Source organism: Haemaphysalis longicornis, unplaced genomic scaffold, assembly GCF_048455015.1.
Source record: "Haemaphysalis longicornis isolate Haplotype H1 unplaced genomic scaffold, Haemaphysalis longicornis Haplotype H1 scaffold_2, whole genome shotgun sequence".
In the NCBI taxonomy this organism is placed as follows: Eukaryota; Metazoa; Arthropoda; class Arachnida; order Ixodida; family Ixodidae; genus Haemaphysalis; species Haemaphysalis longicornis.
Window position 1 is genome coordinate 235,471,372 of NW_027526295.1, and position 18,850 is coordinate 235,490,221.

General features: G+C 50.6%; 1 protein-coding gene across 2 annotated transcripts in view; it reads left to right on the top strand.

Annotated features, from left to right (window-relative positions):
* LOC144170148 (protein 5NUC-like) overlaps positions 1-18,850 on the top strand; it is an 84,024-nt gene that overhangs the window by 21,947 nt on the left and 43,227 nt on the right. For both annotated transcript variants that reach the window (XM_077699753.1, XM_077699752.1), the window contains exons 2-3: positions 12,427-12,564; positions 15,619-15,844. In XM_077699753.1, coding sequence (XP_077555879.1) covers positions 12,427-12,564; positions 15,619-15,844 — 364 coding nt within the window. The remainder of the gene's footprint in view (positions 1-12,426; positions 12,565-15,618; positions 15,845-18,850) is intronic.

Genomic DNA, 18,850 nt, shown 5'->3' on the forward strand with positions numbered 1-18,850 from the left:
GCATAAACGCTCCGAACCAACGCCGCGTGTTCCCGAAAAATGCACTTGGTTGGCCGAGGGGGTTCCGCATGCCGATCAGTCACGCGGCACTTCCACAACCTAAACAATCCTAGGAGAACAAAAACGTCATATGGCACCAGATTAACTTCCTCAAATGACAAGAAGCTAATGGTGTAGGGGGTGATGTCAATGTCCTTTTTTAGTGTCCGTTGCAAAACGTCCCAGAAAAACACTGCGTCACGGCACAGCACAAAACAATGGACAATAGTCTCTGGTTGATTGCACAAGTGACAATTGTCTGACTAAGGGATCGACATTCCTTTTTCGCGCAGCCATGTTTTAACTGGAAGCGTTTGCGAATGTAGCTTAAAGAAAAACGTTTTGGCATTTGGCGGCACGCTCATACGCTTGACACGGTCTAAAACATTATTCTTATGGTCCCGCAGGGGCGCCACCTGCGCTCGAAGAAGGTAGACATGTGTTCTATAGGCTCCGTCTTCGACCTCTGGTAGTGCCGGACTTCTTGGAGTTATTGCCTTGAGTGTGCACTCTACAGCTTCGCGAAGTGGCCAGCTTCCCGTTCGTGCTCGTCTCCAGCACATCTGACCGCGCGGCGACGCATTACTGGCGACTTGAACTGTGCCCGCCAGCTAAGCCTCTTGCCCGGCAGTGGTGGTTGTGGTTTGCGACAGGAAAATGAAAGGAAATTCACTGGGGATATTTTGAGCTCGGCAGGGAGCTCACCTGCATACAACCCAGTACAGGGGAAGGGAAGTAGAGGGGGAGTGATAGGATAAAGTAGAAAGAGAGAGAGAGGGAGAGAAAGGTATAAAGAGAGCTGTCAGTCCTAGAACGCTGTCAGTCCGGGCACACCAGTCAATCCCTGCACTTCGGGCTACAGCCGCTGCGTGAGGCCGGTCGTCTCCAGGAAGTGAAGCAGATAAGTGAACACTTCCCTTCCCGTTGGGTTGCCGCAGGTCCCTTCGGGAACAGAATGTCCTCCATGTCGGCGCTGGGAAGGCCTCGACGCTGGAGCGCTCGGTGGAGCTCTGCTCTCGGGCCTGCGTGGTGGGGGCAGAAGCAGAGTAGGTGCTCGAGCGTCTCCAGTTCGGAACAGTCCGCACATGTAGGGGAGTCCTTGCAGCCGTGTCGGTGCAGACGCTCCGCCACATTGCAGCAGTTCAGCCGCATGCGGAGAAGCAGGCAGCGGGCGTCCCTGCTGATGCGTGCGGGCAACGGTCTGGGCGCCAGGCCGCTCACGACCCGAGGGTCGGGGCCGCGGCCGGCTGCGGTGGCACTCCCTCGCACGTGCTCGGACACCTCGTGCTCCCTCCTCCTGCCTGCATGCTCGCGCACAATGTCGGCGGCAACACCGTCTTCTTCAACGCTCCCACAACTTCCAAGGTCGGCGCTTCATGCTCCCAGTGGTTCCCTGCTGGCCCCCGCTCAACTGGTCCTGGCTTCTCCGCCGATGACGCTCTCACAAGCTACAGCCTCCACCCCTGCAACTCAGTCCCCTGATGACCCGGATGGTCAAGTTATGGATCAAGACGGCAGCAACCGGGACAACGACGGCCCCTGGAAGATCTGGACTCGAGTCAAGCCCAATCGGAAGACTGCAATCACTCGCCTAGATCGGGTAAGTAGGCCCCGAGCACTCTTCTTGATGAGACCACTCACAAAAATCAGTGTGCGCGCCATACCCAAAAACGCCCTCGCACATCTGTTAGGCACTCTTGCGCCTACTCCCGAAATGGCCGAACTCGCAACGCACCGCTACGACGTCGCGGGGAACTGCATACAGGTTACCTTATACGAACAGGAGCACGCTAACCGCCTTCTTGCAACTACAAGTCTCTGCTTTCAGCACGACAACAGTGTGGTCACTCTTCCTATCGAGGTCAAACACTCCCCCAGCCGTGCGAATACTTCACGTGGAGTCATCACAGTGGAACCTGGAGATTCAAATGAAACAATTTTGAATTGGATTCGCTGTGAGCAAGCTGAGGTCTTGGCGGCGCAACGGATAGGCAAAACGAATCGAGCTGTTCTAACCTTTGCCTCTCCAACGATTCCGAACGTCGTCAAATACTATATGGCTATAGTTAAAGTGTCTCCTTATGAGCCCAAGCGAATGGTTTGCTTCGCATGCCACAACATCGGGCACATGGCGAAGTACTGCCCGCATCAACCTGTGTGTCGTAAATGTGGGCGCGTACATGCGGAAGCTGAACCTTGCGAGCGCACACTTTATTGCGTGGCATGTAAAAAGGATGGGCATCTGGCAGTGGACTCCACGTGTCCGGCCCGCACTGCCTCCTCCCCTCGCACCAATTCAAAAGTGCAAGAAGGCGTGTCCTGGGCTGATCGTGTTCGTACTCATGGCAACCCAAGTACCAATGCCGTCGGCGCAGTGTCGTCATCTGCTGCAGCTACAGTTGACCCTCCACCTCCACGTCCTGAGACAAGCGACCCCATTCTGCAGACAGTATTGTCCGAACTTGCCAGCCTCCGAACTGAACTTCACCAGCTTCGTGAGGAAAACACGCAGCTCAAGGCTGAACTTGCAGCATCCAAGATGGGGTCTCATACCACGCCCACCCATGCAGCTTCCTCGACCTCAATCACGCCCCCTAAAAAGGCTGATTCCCCCTCTACTTCCATTATTGCACCTGCAAAGTCGACCCTCCGCAATCCCCTTCCCTCCGCGCCCAAGCAACGAAAAAGTCGCAGTACTAGTGTCAAGCGCACCCCCACCTCGCAAAAAGCGACCAACACGAACGATATTATGGAAATTCTAAAATTTATTCGCGCTGACATCCAGCAAGAACGGCGCGCTCGATTGGCTGACATGGACAAGCTTCGCACCTTCACAGAAAAATATGCTGAACAAACTACGGCCACGATGAATTACCTCCAAACCCTACCCGGTCGACCAAATGAAGGCGATGAACCGCCTAGAAAGATAACCCTCTGTGCTACCCTTGGACAATGAAGCGGTCCCTTTGCGTTTTACAGTGGAACTGCCGTAGTTTCAATCAATCGGCTTCTATTATGTCCAGTCGAGTATCACAAATTCTTCCTGTTCTTATTCTCCTTCAAGAAACCAGATCCATGCCCAAACTTAGAGGATACACCAGTCATTCAGTACCATCAATAACTCACCGTGGCAAGGCCACACCACTCTCCCAGCCTCTAGTGGTCGAACAAGCAGCTGTTTTGGTACGATCGGACCTAGGTTGCTGCAAGCTGTCCGTCCCAGGTCAATGCTCGAAGGATCACAAGGTGGTTATCGTGCAGGTTCGCCTACCTGACGGGAAGCCAATAATTGCAGCATCCGTGTGCTACCGTCCAGTCACCGGCTCGCAAAAATCCATCAAATATATAATTGGCTACACCACCTCATTTCGCAGTACCCCCGCACTCCCATTATCATCGGCGGCGACTTTAATGCGAAAAGTACCACATGGGGATATGCCTCTACCGACAGCCGAGGCTCTTGCCTTGAGGCGGCCATTGACGACTGTGGCCTCTCCCTTCTCAATGATCCTACATTACCCACGAGGGTGGGTCTTCATCCCAAGCAAAATAACAGTTCACCTGACCTCACCATCTCTACTACTGGGGTGATTCGTGAGTGGAGCACCTATACCACCACTTGGGGAAGCGATCATTACCCGATCCTCCTTACTCTTCGAGGAAAGCGCTTTGGCGCTCGTCAGTGCCTTTCGCATATCAACTGGACAGCCTTTCGAAGCAACGTTGATATCCCTGAAAATGCTACCCTGTCGCAATTCACTGCGGCTATACAGTGTGCGAAATTGCAAGCTACAGAGAAAATCATTTGCGACTCTTCGACATCTGCCCTGGACGCACATCTCACTAACCTACGGAAGCGCGTGCAATCTCTCACCACACGTTACCTCACCAACGGAAAACGTCAGCAAGACCTGATCCGGATTCGTCGCCAATATCAAATCATCAGGGAATACCAACGATCCCTTTCCAACGAGCATTGGCATAGCCTTTGTGAGAAGCTTGGTAAAGAACGAGGGCTTTCCAAACTATGGAGCACATTTAGGAGCTTGTCGGGCAAGTGCAAGCAAAAACCCACGTTGTTTGCTTCGCTCACTCTCCGAGACACGCCAGAGGACGTTGAGCGTCGCCTTAGTACGGCGTTTTTCCCTCACGCCTCTCTCGGTCCCCACACCCCGCTGCCGACCATAATGGTTCCAGACGTGGATAGAGATCTGGACGCCCCATTCACCATGGGGGAGTTTAAAGCGGCTCTTCACCAGGGCAAACCACATTCTGCACCTGGTCATGATGGTGTGACATGGCAGCACCTGCGTAACTTGGATGAGTCGGCGCACTTAATACTGCTTGATATAATTAATACTTACTGGGCCTCGGGTGACGTTCCCAATGACCTCAAACTGACGCTAGTTCATCCGATACCCAAGCCAAACAAAGACTCCTCTGTCCTGACTAACCTTCGCCCAATTTCACTCACGCCCACCATTTGCAAACTTATTGAGCGCCTAATCAATAACCGCCTTCAGCATTATTTGGAATACGTGCGTCCGTGGTTTCACCCGTCTCAAACTGGATTCCGTCCTCACCTAAGTGCGCACGACTGCTTTTGGCTGCTCCGACGTGTTCTCAATCGCACATCACGGGCTGGCAATCCGGATTACGTCCTCACTTTTGACGTGCGAAAAGCATTTGACAACGTTAGCCAATCGGCGATCCTCGAAGAGCTCGCTATGGCCTTCCCCAGCCAAAGGGCCCAAAACTGGATACGAAATTTCCTTGAAAATCGTCCAATTCGGCTCAACAGCACGCATCCAGGATGGAACCCAAGAACATTTTATCTAGACAGGGGTGTTCCCCAGGGTTCTGTCCTTGGACCCGTTCTTTTTAATTTGGCTATGGCACGCGTAGCCCGCAACCTGGAACGGGACACTGCGGCTCGTTTTGCTATCTACGCTGACGATCTAACAGTGTGGGTTGTAGCCGCCGACTACAAATGCACTGAAGACATGGCTACAGAATTGCAGGCGGCGGTAAACAGCCTCTCAACCACTCTCCCAACCCTCGGCCTTGAGCTGGCACCAGAGAAAACAGAATTTCTCCTAGTCCACGGTCAGCACAGACCGCCCGCCAACATGCATCATACTATCTACATCGGCGACACACCCATTGCCTCACACTGTGGCCATATCCGTCTACTAGGTGTTCCCCTCGCTAGCCACAACAGTGCTCGGCAATGGATAACGCAGCTGCGCAAAAATTGGAAACCGATGCTGCGCCTAATCTCTCGCCCTTCCAACAAATTTGGTGGCGCCAACCAATCGGCGTGTCTCACACTCTCAAGGGCAGTAGCCGTCGGTCGTCTGACTTATGGCGCCCCGGCTTATGACCTCTCTTCGGCTCACAAGAAGCACTTAGCGGTGCTTTACCGGGCCATGCTTCGTACGATCACCGGACTTCCGAGGCATACTCGCATTGACGCTCTTGAACGAGCTGCCCCTGTCCCTCCGATGGAAGAGCTCCTTGCGGAAGCCGTGCAACAACATCGGCTTCGGCGAACTCTAACACAACAGGGGATTGTACTCTGTGCGTGGGACGAACGTGTACCTCCAGTACTTCCATCGGCCTCACCACCCCCTACCCCTTGGGTAAGCCCGCCTGTTACAGTTGCCCACCAACGAAGCGGAATTCCGCGCTCCCGTCGTACCGCTCGTGAAAGGGCCCTTCAGCGCGTCCTCGCAGCGAAATTGCCGGACGAGGTCGATATTTTCACGGATGCTAGCCTCTCCCCTTCCCATATGGGTCTGGCCTGGCGTTGTCCAGCTCGACCGGACCTGGACGGCTCCCTCACACGTCACGCTTGTAACTCGTCCCCCTTGGAAGCGGAACTCCAGAGCATCCTTAGCGCACTGGATCATTTGGCCTTCACCATTACAAACTCGCCACCTCCACGCATCCGCATTCTCACAGACTCTCACCAAGCCCTCCAAGAGCTGCGCAAACCCTTCACCGATCATCCAACAGTGCACTGAATCCAACATGTGACCGCCATTCTGTCGCGTAATGGGATCACTACCCGTTTGGCATGGGTTCCGGGCCACACAGATCCGGATGGGGGCAACCAGGCTGCACATGATGCAGCACGGGAGCGCCTTGATAGTACACCTCCCCTGGTTGACAACGCGTCGCCCTCCTCCCCCTGCCCTCGCCTTCAACTTGATCACGCACGCCAGGCACGGAAGTGCCGTCTTTCTTCCGTCACCCCTCCTGGCTACCTGGCTCTGGCTCCCCCGATGCCTCGCTCTGCGGAAGTATTCGTCAACAAAGCTAGAGCCAACGCAGCTCTCACACCCCACATCACAAGAAAATGGATTTACCCAACGGGGTCTCCACCTCCTTACTGTCCCCACTGCCGAATGACCGTATTCGCCACCCTTGACCACCTAATCTGGCGCTGCTCCGCATTTTTGCTGTACCGGCCTATCCTCACCAACGCTATGCCTCCCGATGCCTCAGAAGATGATCCTCCATTTGAAGATCCGAATTTTATCAGAGCCCTTGGGCTGTTCGGCGTAGAGAGTGGTCTTTCAAGATTAGTGTAGAATCGGGCTTAGTCCGGTCATGAAAATCCCCTAGTGGTAGATCTACACCTTAGCCTGACCTCCGCGGTCTGAAGGGAACCCCTGTGCCGTCTTCATGGACGCATCATCTTTTTAACTGGGCTACTCCTCCCTTCCCCTCCTTCCCCTACCCCTATTTTGGCCGCATGGCCTTCCCTCGCCTAATAAAGGACTACAGCAACAACAATGGTCCCGCAAGTATGGCTGGCGATAAAGAGGCACGGGGAATAGATTATGAATGAAAGTGTATAACCTTCCTTGAAAGACTAAACAGGTACTCCGGAGAAAACCGCGCAGTAAGGAAATGAAAAGTATCCACAACTTCTTTTAAATGCAGAGCATTTCTTTAACTCACGATGTTATGCGTCCGTAAGTCGGCATCCGCAGCCAGCCAGCACGTGCGCCCCTCCCCCGCTCCTCCTCGCTCTCAACAACAGGTGCGGGCGCGCATGCTCGTGCTCCGGCGCTGAAAAAGGCGTTGCAGCAGCAGGTGCTACCTCCTCTCCCTCTACTGCGCGCGCTACGAATATACTCGTTGCCCGAGCGAAGGATCCGCGGCCCGACGTTGACGTTTGGCCGCGGCTTCTCGTGCACGAAGTTCGGCGTCGGCAGCGCGCTTCAGACGCTTGCGTTCGGCGTCGGCAGCGCGCCGTCTCGATCCAACCTATTGCCCCGCAGAGAGGGTGGGGTGCAAACGATGGCAATATATAATACGTTACGTACTTACGTCTCTCTCTCTCTCTCTCTCTCTCTCTCTCTCTCTCTCTCTCTCTCTCTCTCTCTCTCTCTCTCTCTCTCTCTCTCTCTCTCTATCTCTATCTCTCTCTCTCTCTCTCTCTCTCTCTCTCTCTCTCTCTCTCTCTCTCTTCTCGCAACCCAACTACCCAACCCCTACGAGAACAACAACTACAACTACCACCGCCAACTACCACAACCTACGCCACGTGACCACCCCCAATGCTTTGCATTTACTCGTGTCCCTCGCGCGGGGGCATGCGACGGAGAATTTTTAGAAAACCCCATGGCGGCTTCTTGTTCACCTCACCCGTAGAAACAAGGAGAGAATGTAAATGGTAACTTATGCACTCTTGAAGTACAGTACATGAAAGTGGATGCTCCGCCAACTTGTAGAAAAAAACCGAGACACAAGTTGGTGCACAAACAAATGCATTAACCCAACACCATCAGACCTTTAAGGAAGAAACAAATTATCCCTGCGCATTGGCTCCCATTCAGATTCCCACACAAAGGTAGCAAATACCCTGTGCTGAGCCTGGACTTTCGCCCGTGCACAGTGCAGTACTTGAAGCACATAAACAAGCTTTGCTACCAAGAAGACATTGCAGACTTGCGCACGGGCAAATACAGAAAGTTCTCGCCCCATCCATGCCTGCGAGGCGCGCTTGACATGCGTTAGTGCGGAAAACCAGTGTGGCCCTGAGTTCCTTATTTGGTGCAAAGGCACTCCAAGGTACTCAAGCGGCGTATTGTCCCAATTAATACCTGCAAATTTGGAAGGTTTGGGTCCCCACTGGCGAAACCAAATACCCTTAGTTTTATATATCCGTATTCATGGCCGCTCCAGACACATCACAAAACTCCTTAGTCAATATAAGGGCTTCGTGAACACTACGCTTGTCAGCACAAAAATAGGCGATGTCATCAGCACATGCAAGAACTGAGCAAAATACAGTGTGGGCGAGGTGATTCCTGCTGTGATTTTAAAATAAAATACATGAAAATGAGACACGAAGGGCAAAGGACCGACGCAAACTCACAACTGCTTAATTGTGCCGAAATATACGCCTGAAATACTCTGGCGCATTCACAAAGGTATACTTTAAATTATTCTTAAAAATTAGCAAGAATATCACGTACTATCAGCAACGGCTGCTGAAAAATAGTAAGTTTTTTTAAAAGGAACGCTGGCACAGAAACGCTGGCGGATACTGTAAAATGCGCCCCTTCCGTTCATAATGTATAGGCGATATAGTGTCCGGGTCGAGTGCAGAATTATTGTTTTTGCTAGTTTCTTCTTTCTAAAAGGACTTAGCTAAATTTTACAATGCATGGTGTGGCAAATGTACGGGTATGTGCGGGTCTGGTCGTCTCTTGCTCATTCCTTGTAATTAACTTTTGTCTTTTTAATAACCACCACGCCACCTTCATCAAGCTCCCTTGACGTGACAAGACGGCAGACTACACACACCAGTAATAAAAATAAAAAATGGCCGCGTATCTGCTCCTTTCGTTGCAAATCTCGAGGAAAGACGATAGTCTTTGTCAAAATTTGCCAAGTAAATGGCTCCCTTATCTTTCCCGCTCACCTCTCATGTTGTTCCTTTTGCGTCGCGCTCCTGCAAAGGTAAACGCGCTAAACGTTTGCTCAAGTGGATTTAGGTTTACCGCGTTCCACTGCTCCAGGCCGGGTGCCTCGATGCCGGCGCTGCCATACGGCGGAGACGCGCGTGTATTGGGGCACCCTACTACAATGTTTATAGAACCGCGTTGCCCCAGTCCACGTGCATTCCAAGTAGAACATGGAACCTTTCGTAACTGTTGCCGCTTGATTTCTTAAAAAGCCGCCAGAAGCTGTAACGGCGCGGCCAACAGGAGGCGACGGAGTGCTTTTTTATCAATTTTCGCCCTTATATTTGTGTAATGTCTTGTTTTTGTTCAACAGTGTTGACAAGTATGAACATATAATCTGGACTTAGACGTTTATATTTTGATTGTGAGTATATAAGACTAATGCGCAGACTTCATTTCACTTTGGCCGGGTGGCTGAATCGAGTCACAGACAGACAGACAGACAGACAGACAGACAGACAGACAGACAGACAGACAGACAGACAGACAGATCAAAATTTCTGGGTTTAAGTAGCCGAAGAAAGACTATCATCTTTAAAAATCTGAACCGTAAACAATATTTTCAACACGTTTCACGCTCAAGCGGTGACCTCGGCGGCGATGTCTTGTGGAACTGAACTAGCGTGTTATCCCGCGATGGCCGCTGAGTATTGCGTTTTTAGATGAAATTCGCAAGAAGAGGTAACTATGCAATTGCTTACTGCCACAGAAGTACACGTATTCGTTTTTTTTATCGTGTGTGACACGCGTCCTGCGTCGTGCACAACGTGAACGAGCAGACGACGAGGGAGCTGGATCCACACTAGGAGAAGTACGTGCCACCACCACCACGGGCCGGCTGTGTTCGATATCGAGCGAATAGCGCTCTATAGACTGTATTTACTGGCGAGGCACGCATTCAGGCAACCATGTGAGTGCGCCGTTACTGGTTACGTCGGGCTCCGCGGGATGGCGGTACTTGTCCGTGCTTAGCACGTGATCTGTGTTGGGCTTTCCAAATTCTACCCTACTGAACGCGAAGTAATGCCTCGTGTCTAATGTAAGTGCGATTAATAGCATCTCTGTTGACACCACCGTTGAGAATCGGGTTGAAACGGAGCAGAAGACGCACGCCGGTGTTTTTTCTTCTTCGGCGTGCGGGCGCAGTGGCACAAGCTGCGCCATGTCCCTGGCGCAGCGGCCATGTGCGTGGCCGTTTCCAGTGTTGCCAAGTGAAGAAATTGACAGCTAAACCAGAGTCCTTCAATGCTTTTCTGGTCACGAAACTCCGCCCGAAGGTTCATATAGGGACAAAATATCCCGCTAGGGCGCCACCCGTCGTAGGGGGGCCACAAGCCGCCGCCAGTGCTGGGCGTGTATGCGCACTACTGCCCACGTTTCGACGCGATTATGTGCGTGCTGTGTTCTTCCTGTTACCTTTTCTTAAACGTCTCTGAACGCATCAATGCCACCAGATAAATAAGTCGATACGGGATCCAGTGTCGATGACGAATGAGAGCTGTTTACTTTGGAACGCACGCGCAGTTTGCTTGGGAGTGCGGGCCTACCTTATAAACAGCAGCGCATTTAAAGTGTTCTCAGACCGAGCGATAACGATTTCGTTAATAATTACCTCACAGCCCAAATATATGCGTACTTATGATGCCTCGAAGCGGTACGCCCTAGCTCGCAAGTGTTGAAAGACGATGCTCAAGCTCCATGCTCCCGATGCGAGCAGCTACTGCTAGATCTGCTCGACAACGTGTTTATATTTGCGCCTGGCCGAAGGGCGATTATGTTAAAGCGGTAGGTGAGCTTTCTATTCTGGTAGTGCCGCATATAGGGGAAGGAAGGTGAACGGAATGAGACACGACTGGGTAGTACAGGAGCAATCACCATTGGTTTATTATATCCGGCTCGCCTCTCGCGCTCTGCTACCCAAGTATTCAAATGAAGTGAATGGTACAGCCAGAAGTTTTATTCCAGACGTTTCAACTGAGTTTACACCCAAATGCGCAGTTGTTTTGGACACACGTTTGTGAGCACCGATCGCTTTGTTGACGCGGGGACTTTCGATGGCGTGGTTATAGCAGCCGAGCTCTTTCGCGACCGCTCTAAACACGAGTTTTACGTGCCTAACATTTGATTGTTCACTTTATACCACGCAATGTACGCGGGACACCCGCCGCTTGACGTTTCCTTGTGTTTAGTGTTTAGAGCATTATTAATTACCAGCCGACAACCCATGATTTCTTCGGGAAGGGAAGTACAGCAGCCTAATCTGGAAGTTCCTTTTGATGCCAGTGCTGGCTGCTCGGCCGCCTTTGCCACTACCGAGGCACCACATGATACATTTTTTTTTTTGGTGCTGGGGGGTAGGAGGGAGGGCGCGGTTATCATTTAAAGCATGCAATAAATCTTAAATTTGGTGCTAATGATACGCCGCTTAGACACTTCGCGCCACCTCTTCGCTGATTGCCTCTGAATCGCTGGCCGGGAACGCGGTTTCGGCTTTGTCAGGTAGGCCGGGAGCGCATCAAAAATCGTTGGAACGGCATCCGTCCGAAGCCTCGGTCTCTCTCGCTGAAGCGACACGACCACCCCGTTCACGATGTGCTCGTCGGTTCTTGCAACGTCGCTAGCACCAAAATGCTTTTCGCGAGCCCGAACGTTCTTGCTTTCGAAGTTGAAACCGCCAGCTTCCAACCGCGGTATAGCTCTCTTCCATTTCTCTCGAAGTTCGGCGCTACTTGGGAAACAGAAGAGCGACGCCTTTTCCTTGTTGCTTCGGTATCCGGAGCTGCAGCCCGTCACACAGCACGTCTTAGGCATTGTGCATTCGAAATTTCATGCCGCCCACCTTGAACGCGGTGCACTGGCACATGAAGTTCGCGTGACGCTAATGCAGAAACTTTGGTGGAAGGAATACCGCGAGCTGCCTCCACACAACGCCTTCGGGCAGCCGCCGCTGCGAGTGCGTTCCGCCGGGCGCAGCGGGGCGATGGCCCCCCTAAGACAGCTTGCGCCGCGTAGCGGCCGTTCTTGGCACCATATCAAGCTCTCCCATAGAGTGACGGAGAAGTTTCGTGACCAGAACGGTATTAAGAGACTCTGGCTAAACTTTTGAATGAATACCACTTATAGGTAAACATGAGGTCTTATGAAGGAATTTATTCTAAGGCCCTTTGATGTTTGATATTACACTTTGATGTCACCATCATTATTTGATATCACACTTCTTAAATCGACCCTAAAACGTCTTCCCAGCAATGCATCTCTGTGCAGTAGTCGAGCTGCTTTTAAACGAGTTCGGTGTACAGCGTTTCGCAGGGATACATTGGGTGCTATTATGCAACTATTTATAGGCGTCCTAGGGATTTTATTATCAATTTTCACTCGGGAGTTTCCACAAATCTTTTTTCAGGTTAAAGAGCTAAAGAAAACGCATCAGGATGCGCTGTTCTTCAATGCGGGAGACTTCTACCAAGGAACAGCATGGTACAGCATCCTGAAACACGTAATTGTTTCAGCCGTTATGGGAAATATGAGCTACGATTATGTGGTGAGTAATCTTTCCTACTTGTCTCTTTACACGGATCAAGCGGCTGTACAACTGCCATTTTATTTAGTTCCCAGTGTGCGTGCTTACTATAATAGTGAGATGATAAAAATTCTGCAAAAATTCAGAGTTCTTATCTACTAATGCTTTTGGGTTTTTTAAATGCGAATGCATTTCTTAGTCGGGGGTTGTCGTGCGTTGGCTGGCGTGCGCCTAGCAACAGCTGTGGCGCGCCTAGCAACCGGAGCACGTCGTAGCTCGGGCGGGAGTAGCGGAGGGCAAGGGGAGAGGAGGAGCGCGCTCGGCGTGTGAGGGCGCTAGCATCGCGGAGCTCGGGCGGAGTAGCGGAGAGTGAGTGGAGAGGAGGAGCGCGCTCGGGCGTGTGAGGGCGCTCGCATCGCGGAGCTCGGCGGAGAGAGCTCGCGCGCGGGGCGGCCGTGTTGCGCGGGTCTCTCTCTCCTCTCCGCGTACTCTCTCTCCTCTCGCTGCGCTCGGAAAAATATATATAAATGCAGTGAAGCGCGCGCCTCTCTCCGTGACTGCTTGCCGCAGCGCACTCATCGGTGCACCCAATGCATTCGCATTTCCGCACGATCCCCTTCGGGGAGGTGGGGGGAGTTTTTCTAAACTCTGTCCGACCAATTACCTCCATTTGCGTTATTACAATTTACAACGACTACATTTGGAGCTCTCGCGAAATATGCCATATTGTGGAATTGCAGGGCGTTACACTGTTCGCCTTTTCGGTAATTATTTTATATATTTTTTATTTTTTTTTGCCTTGAAAATTTTGTTCCACCAATTATCTCCATTTATGCTATTATAACGATTACAGGTGGAACTACCGGGAAATCTACATTATTGCGGAAATGAAATGTGGTACACGGTTTGACATTTTACGTCATTTCTATTATTTTTTTGTTTTTTTAGTTTTTGAAAATTTCGTCCTACCAATCGTCTCCATAGACCCTTTGCAAAAAGGCGGACAACACTGAGAATTCAGCGGTGGTAACACTGGTGGTGAACGCGACGACGCCATTAGAAAGGAAGCAGGTCGTACCAACGCCGTTGCGGCTGCACGTTTTCGCCCACGGCTTCACGCGCCTGTTGCCCCACGAGTCTGTTGAGCCATCGCCGTAGTCATATTTCTCTCCTAAAGTGGTGTTTTGCGCTACCTTTCGAAGATTAACGCTGGTCAAATCGCTTCCGCTTATCTACCCCGCTGCACAACGGCTCGTCTGGGGCGAGTCGAGCCGTGCCCATCTTTTCTCCCATTTCTTCTGTGTTTGTTCCTTCCTCTGAGTTCCTCTCAAGGTCGACTGCCTCTGCTCGCTGCTCCCGCATTAGCACCGCATTCACCGACGGAAAAATTAAGCGCCGCAAGTACAGAGGCGGTGAATCGCAAACATGACCTCTAGCAGAGACATCATAATCAGTTTCATTATGCATGCTTTGGTCATTTTCGCGAATAGTTTTGAAAGTTTGAACATACGAAAAGTGAGCGCTCAGCAGAGACGGACCCTTCATAGCCCGTTCATAGCGGCCAGCCGCCGCTACCACGGGGCAAGGGCGCATCGATTAAACACAATTAAAACTCGACAACCAAACAAGGAGGCAGCGCTAAGGCTATTCTTTATTAGATAGAAATCCTACCTTTGCTTGCTGCTGTTTGTCAACACTGACGATGGCGTAACGTAGGATTCCACGCTGTCGTATGATCGCTCGTACTCGTAGGACCTTTCAGTGGTCGACCTCGAGGAATAAAAATCCTGAATATGCCGCTCTTCTATCGAAGGAAGGGCGGCAAAGTTATTTTCCCATCCTGCAGTGGGAAACACCACTTCGCGGGACGCGTATGCAATTACGTGGACGGTGAACGGTAGCTACTCCATAGAAGCTCTGTGCCCGCACCGTTTTCGCTTCCTTTCTAATGGCGGCGCAGCGGGTGCACAGTGTTGCCAGAGTGGCGTGCTGCTTTTCCGCCAACGATTTTGCCATTTTGCAAAGGGTCTATTTACGTTTTTATAGCGATTACATTTGAAACTTTCACGAAATATGCATTATTGCGGAAATGCAGGGCGTTACACGTTTCGCTATTTCGAGTATATTTTATGTTTTTTTTATTTTTTAAGTTTTTCAAAATTTCGTGCGACCAGTTACCTCCATTTACGCCAATATAGCGATTACAGGTGGAACTTCCGCGACATCTGCAAGCCGGCGTTGTTGCCTTCAGGCTCCGCCGTAGCAGCGCTTACGCTGCGCGTCCCCCGTACACGTAGGCTCTGGCATCGAGCACCAACTGTCGGCGCTCAATAGCGTCATGATGCAGTACTTCGCTTCGCCTCTCCAAAGCGGTAGCACCCTCTGAAGGGAAGGATATAAGGCGCGTTCGTCGTCGTATTTACGCGTCTGTTCATAGCGGAGTTGGGAGCGCGTTTCGTACCTCCTATAGAGCCACTGAATGGCTTTAGCACCACCCGTTGCGGCGAAAAAGTTCGTGGCTCGAATCCCGGTGCATCCGCGTCAATCGGAAGTTTTTCTGGCGATGTAATTTCCGCGACGGATATGACGCCAATGAGATCTTGGTGGATCCTGCCATGAAACACTTTCGAGTTAAAAAAGTATGCTTGTCAAAAAAAAAAAAAAAAAACTAAACTCTGAAAGTTTCAAGCATTATGCTTGTGGCGCGCCCTTGTGTTCTTCCTTGACCCTGTGGCGCGATGTAGTCGGCCATCGGATTTGCGGCGATGCGAAGGAGGAGAAAACGCATACGATTCCATGCCACAATGGCGCTGCCTCCGGTAAAATGTAGCCATCCTTATCCCTTCCCACTTTCGCCTTTTCATACAACCCTCTCAATTTACCCAATGCTTACACATAGAAACGCCCGAAGTGTGACAAAATGGAATGAACGGGGTTTTACTAACTCGACCTTTCTTGCCAAGGTTGGCCGAGCAGCTTTTGTTGGCTGTCAGACATTTGCCTTGTTTATATCAAGCGGGGTTTGTCGTCATGAAAGTAGTTGTTTATATGTCGTTTCTTCTTTACTGGATACAGTGCCTCGGAAATCACGAATTCGACGACGGACCGAAAGGACTCGCTCCTTTCTTAATGGCTATGAACAAATCGAACGTGGTCGTCGTTAACACAAATGCAGACTTTGACAATGATACTAACCTAAAAGATATTTACGTCCACAAGTCTGTCACGATAGAAAAAAACAATACCAAAATCGGCATTCTCGGAGCAGTCCTTCACGAGACAGCACATCTTTCCAACCCAGGTGAGTGAAATGCAGATGTATGAGTTTGGGACTAACATAGAATGTGACGATGCCCACTACATTGACGAATACTATTCGCAAAACGGAACCTGCTGCTCATTCGCACTCACTGTGCGGTTTCATTTTCCAAAAATGTTGCTTCAAAGCAGATTGATTCGTCATGCTGTGTCACAGCAGAGAACCAGGGGAGTTTGCAAACATAACGGCAGGCCTCTTAATCGGATTTATTCAGATTTCTTTAAAAAAAAGCCCCGTTACAAGCAAATGCCCATTGTATTCAATTAGCTCATCTAAGGTAGCAAAGAGACCTTGATCGCGGAATACCACACCAAAGGTTGTGCCGTTAACAGTGGGTCGTACTCGGCGTCGCCAGTTATGTAAACAAAATGAGCACGTACTTGCGTCTGGGAGAATGCAGAGGGCCGTAAGGTGCCATCACTTTGGTTGGTCGTGCGAAAGGCGACGGCGTAGGTTATTACGGTTGATTAGATCATTTTTTTGCATGCAAACATGAAGTTAATATATCAACTGATCCAAGATATTATGGCATTCACAATAACATCTGTGACAGTATTCAAACCAATGAGCATTGTTTGCTACGGGAATGAATAAATTTATAACTGTTAATTTGATTCTAAAACTTCTTGACATTTGTACGAGTAGCAACTAACAGACAAAACAAAAATGGGAAATCCCAGAAAACGGAACGTTTGCAGTACACATTGAGCAAATTGAGAAGATTGTTTAGCCGGTTCTAATCTTGTTATGACCACAATGTGCTTTAATAAAAAATATATTTTGGGTGATTCTTTCAGTTATCTTTAAACTAGAAAGCCACTTCTATAGCTTTAAAGGCATAAAAAAGGTATTGTGATTTCTTAAAATACATTTAAAATCATAAAATTGGTTTTCTACATTAATTTTAGGCGCGAAAACGAGTTCAATATTTTCACTGGTGTGATAAATGTTGAACTATTCTGAAAAGCCCGTTAAACAATTTCAAAACATATAAAAGTCTATTACGTTGAGAATATCTGAAACCCAATTAATATAAGTTAGGGGCGCGAGCCACGTACAATTAATTGAACGTCGTTTATGGTGTAACTGAAAAATGGCAATTATTGTAAGGAATTAATATAATCAATTCTTGGATGCAACCCTATTTTGATAACTTGCGGTTTTAAGTAGGATCGTGGGAGCTGTGGAAAGCCGTTTGTGGATATTTTGTTTATTTAGGATCGTTAAGAGGAAATATCCGGAAGTCCTGAAAGTAGTAGTATAAACTTTTACTGCGCCCGTGATAGGATTGAAAAGGCAAGGGCCGAATGAGAAGGCCATGTCTTCTACTCGTCTTCCTCCCCTCTTCCTCAGTCGTCGGCCAGAAGTCCTTGGACTCTGGCGGCGGCCTTGGCCATCCAGACGACCCGAAGTTGCACTTTCCGGTCAGGGCTGCGCAAAGCGGTCTCCCATTGCTCCATGTTCGTTACAGCAAACTAGTTGCTCCTAGCACTTGCGGCCCTATTTTGATTCTGTCTTGCGGGGAACGACCATAACATGTGGTAGAGGTCCGGCCGACCCGCGCATAACAATCTCCAGAGTATATCGCGGGGTGTTATGACTTACTGGCGCCATGTTTGCGCGGGTCAGTCACCCGCCGGTCGACCTCCCCACCGCTTGTCGACGGAAACGAAAGGACGCCGACAACGCGGCGGCGGCCACTGATTGACAGCGGCTTTTGAGCGGTGTTGAGTGTTGTTGCCCAAAAGGGATTAAGGAGCCGCCGCTCGTCCCCCGGCCTAAGCAACTGAACGCGTGTGCGCGTGAAAGCCCAGACGGCGACGACCGGACAATGGGACCCAGTGGCGGCGGCAGCACAGCGAAGAAGGCAGTGGCTATGGTCAAGCCATTAACCCGTCCCGGAGTGATTCCACGAACCTTGTTAATCTGTGCTGTTAGGCTCCCTGGGAACGCAGCGCGCGGCAGACACCAAAAGAATACGCGGCGCCGCGCGGGTCCTGACGAGTGGCAAGGGTGTGTGTGTGTGCGTGTGCTGTGCATCTGCCGACATACCTGAAAGGCGTGTCCCTACCCGAGGGCGGTGCTTCACAGCGAGGAACGTACACATCACCATTGGTCCGCATTGTTTTGTATGGGGATCCCTAACCTAGGGAACTAGGGATCGGGGGTCAACAAAAAGGGCGTGCTGCGGCCCGCCAAGATCTGTCTTCTGTCTTCATCTCGACAACTCACTGTAATAATGTAAATAAACCTGTTGAGTTTGCTCTAAGCTCTCCCCTAGTCCTGGCTCGACGGAGCGACGGCGACCGGCCCCGCTACCAGCAGACTGCGGTCGCTACAACTCGCAACAAGACACAACAACTGGATGGCAAGCGGTTGGATCTGAGCCTAGAGGACGGAGAATGATCAACACGCCGAGATAACGGAGACTGACAGCTGTGGACTGGTGAGTGCTGGCTTTGGTTTTTTGGTTGCCAGGCTGATAAGATAGAAGTGCAATCTTTCCGCTGGTAGAGGCTACCACAGAAGCAGTTGTTTCCGGAACTTCTGGGTAGAGAGTGAGCCGCACCACACTAGTTCTCTGTCATGGATTGGAAGCGTTTGTTGAAGAATCAGCTGCTGATTCTGGGGGAGGAGCTAGGAGCAGAAGTAGATTCGGGGATGAAGAAAGACGCAATTGTTCGCACTATCGAGGGCTTGAATCTGAGCAGTGAAGATATCAAAGAAACCTGGAACGAGATTCAAAAGCAAGAGGAACAGGAGCGCGAGAAAAAGCGTGAGGAACAGGAGCGTCAGGAAAGGCGAGAGCAACATGAACGCCAGGAAAAACGGGAGCAACAGGAGTACCAGTTAAAGCAAAAAGAACTGGAGGTAGAACAGTTGCGCCTGGAAGTGGAAGCGAGGAAGATGGCTGAGGTTCAAGGAGTGGAGGTAGCAGGCAGACAAAATCTTTGTGATTTATCTAAGCTAATGCAACCCTTCAAAGTA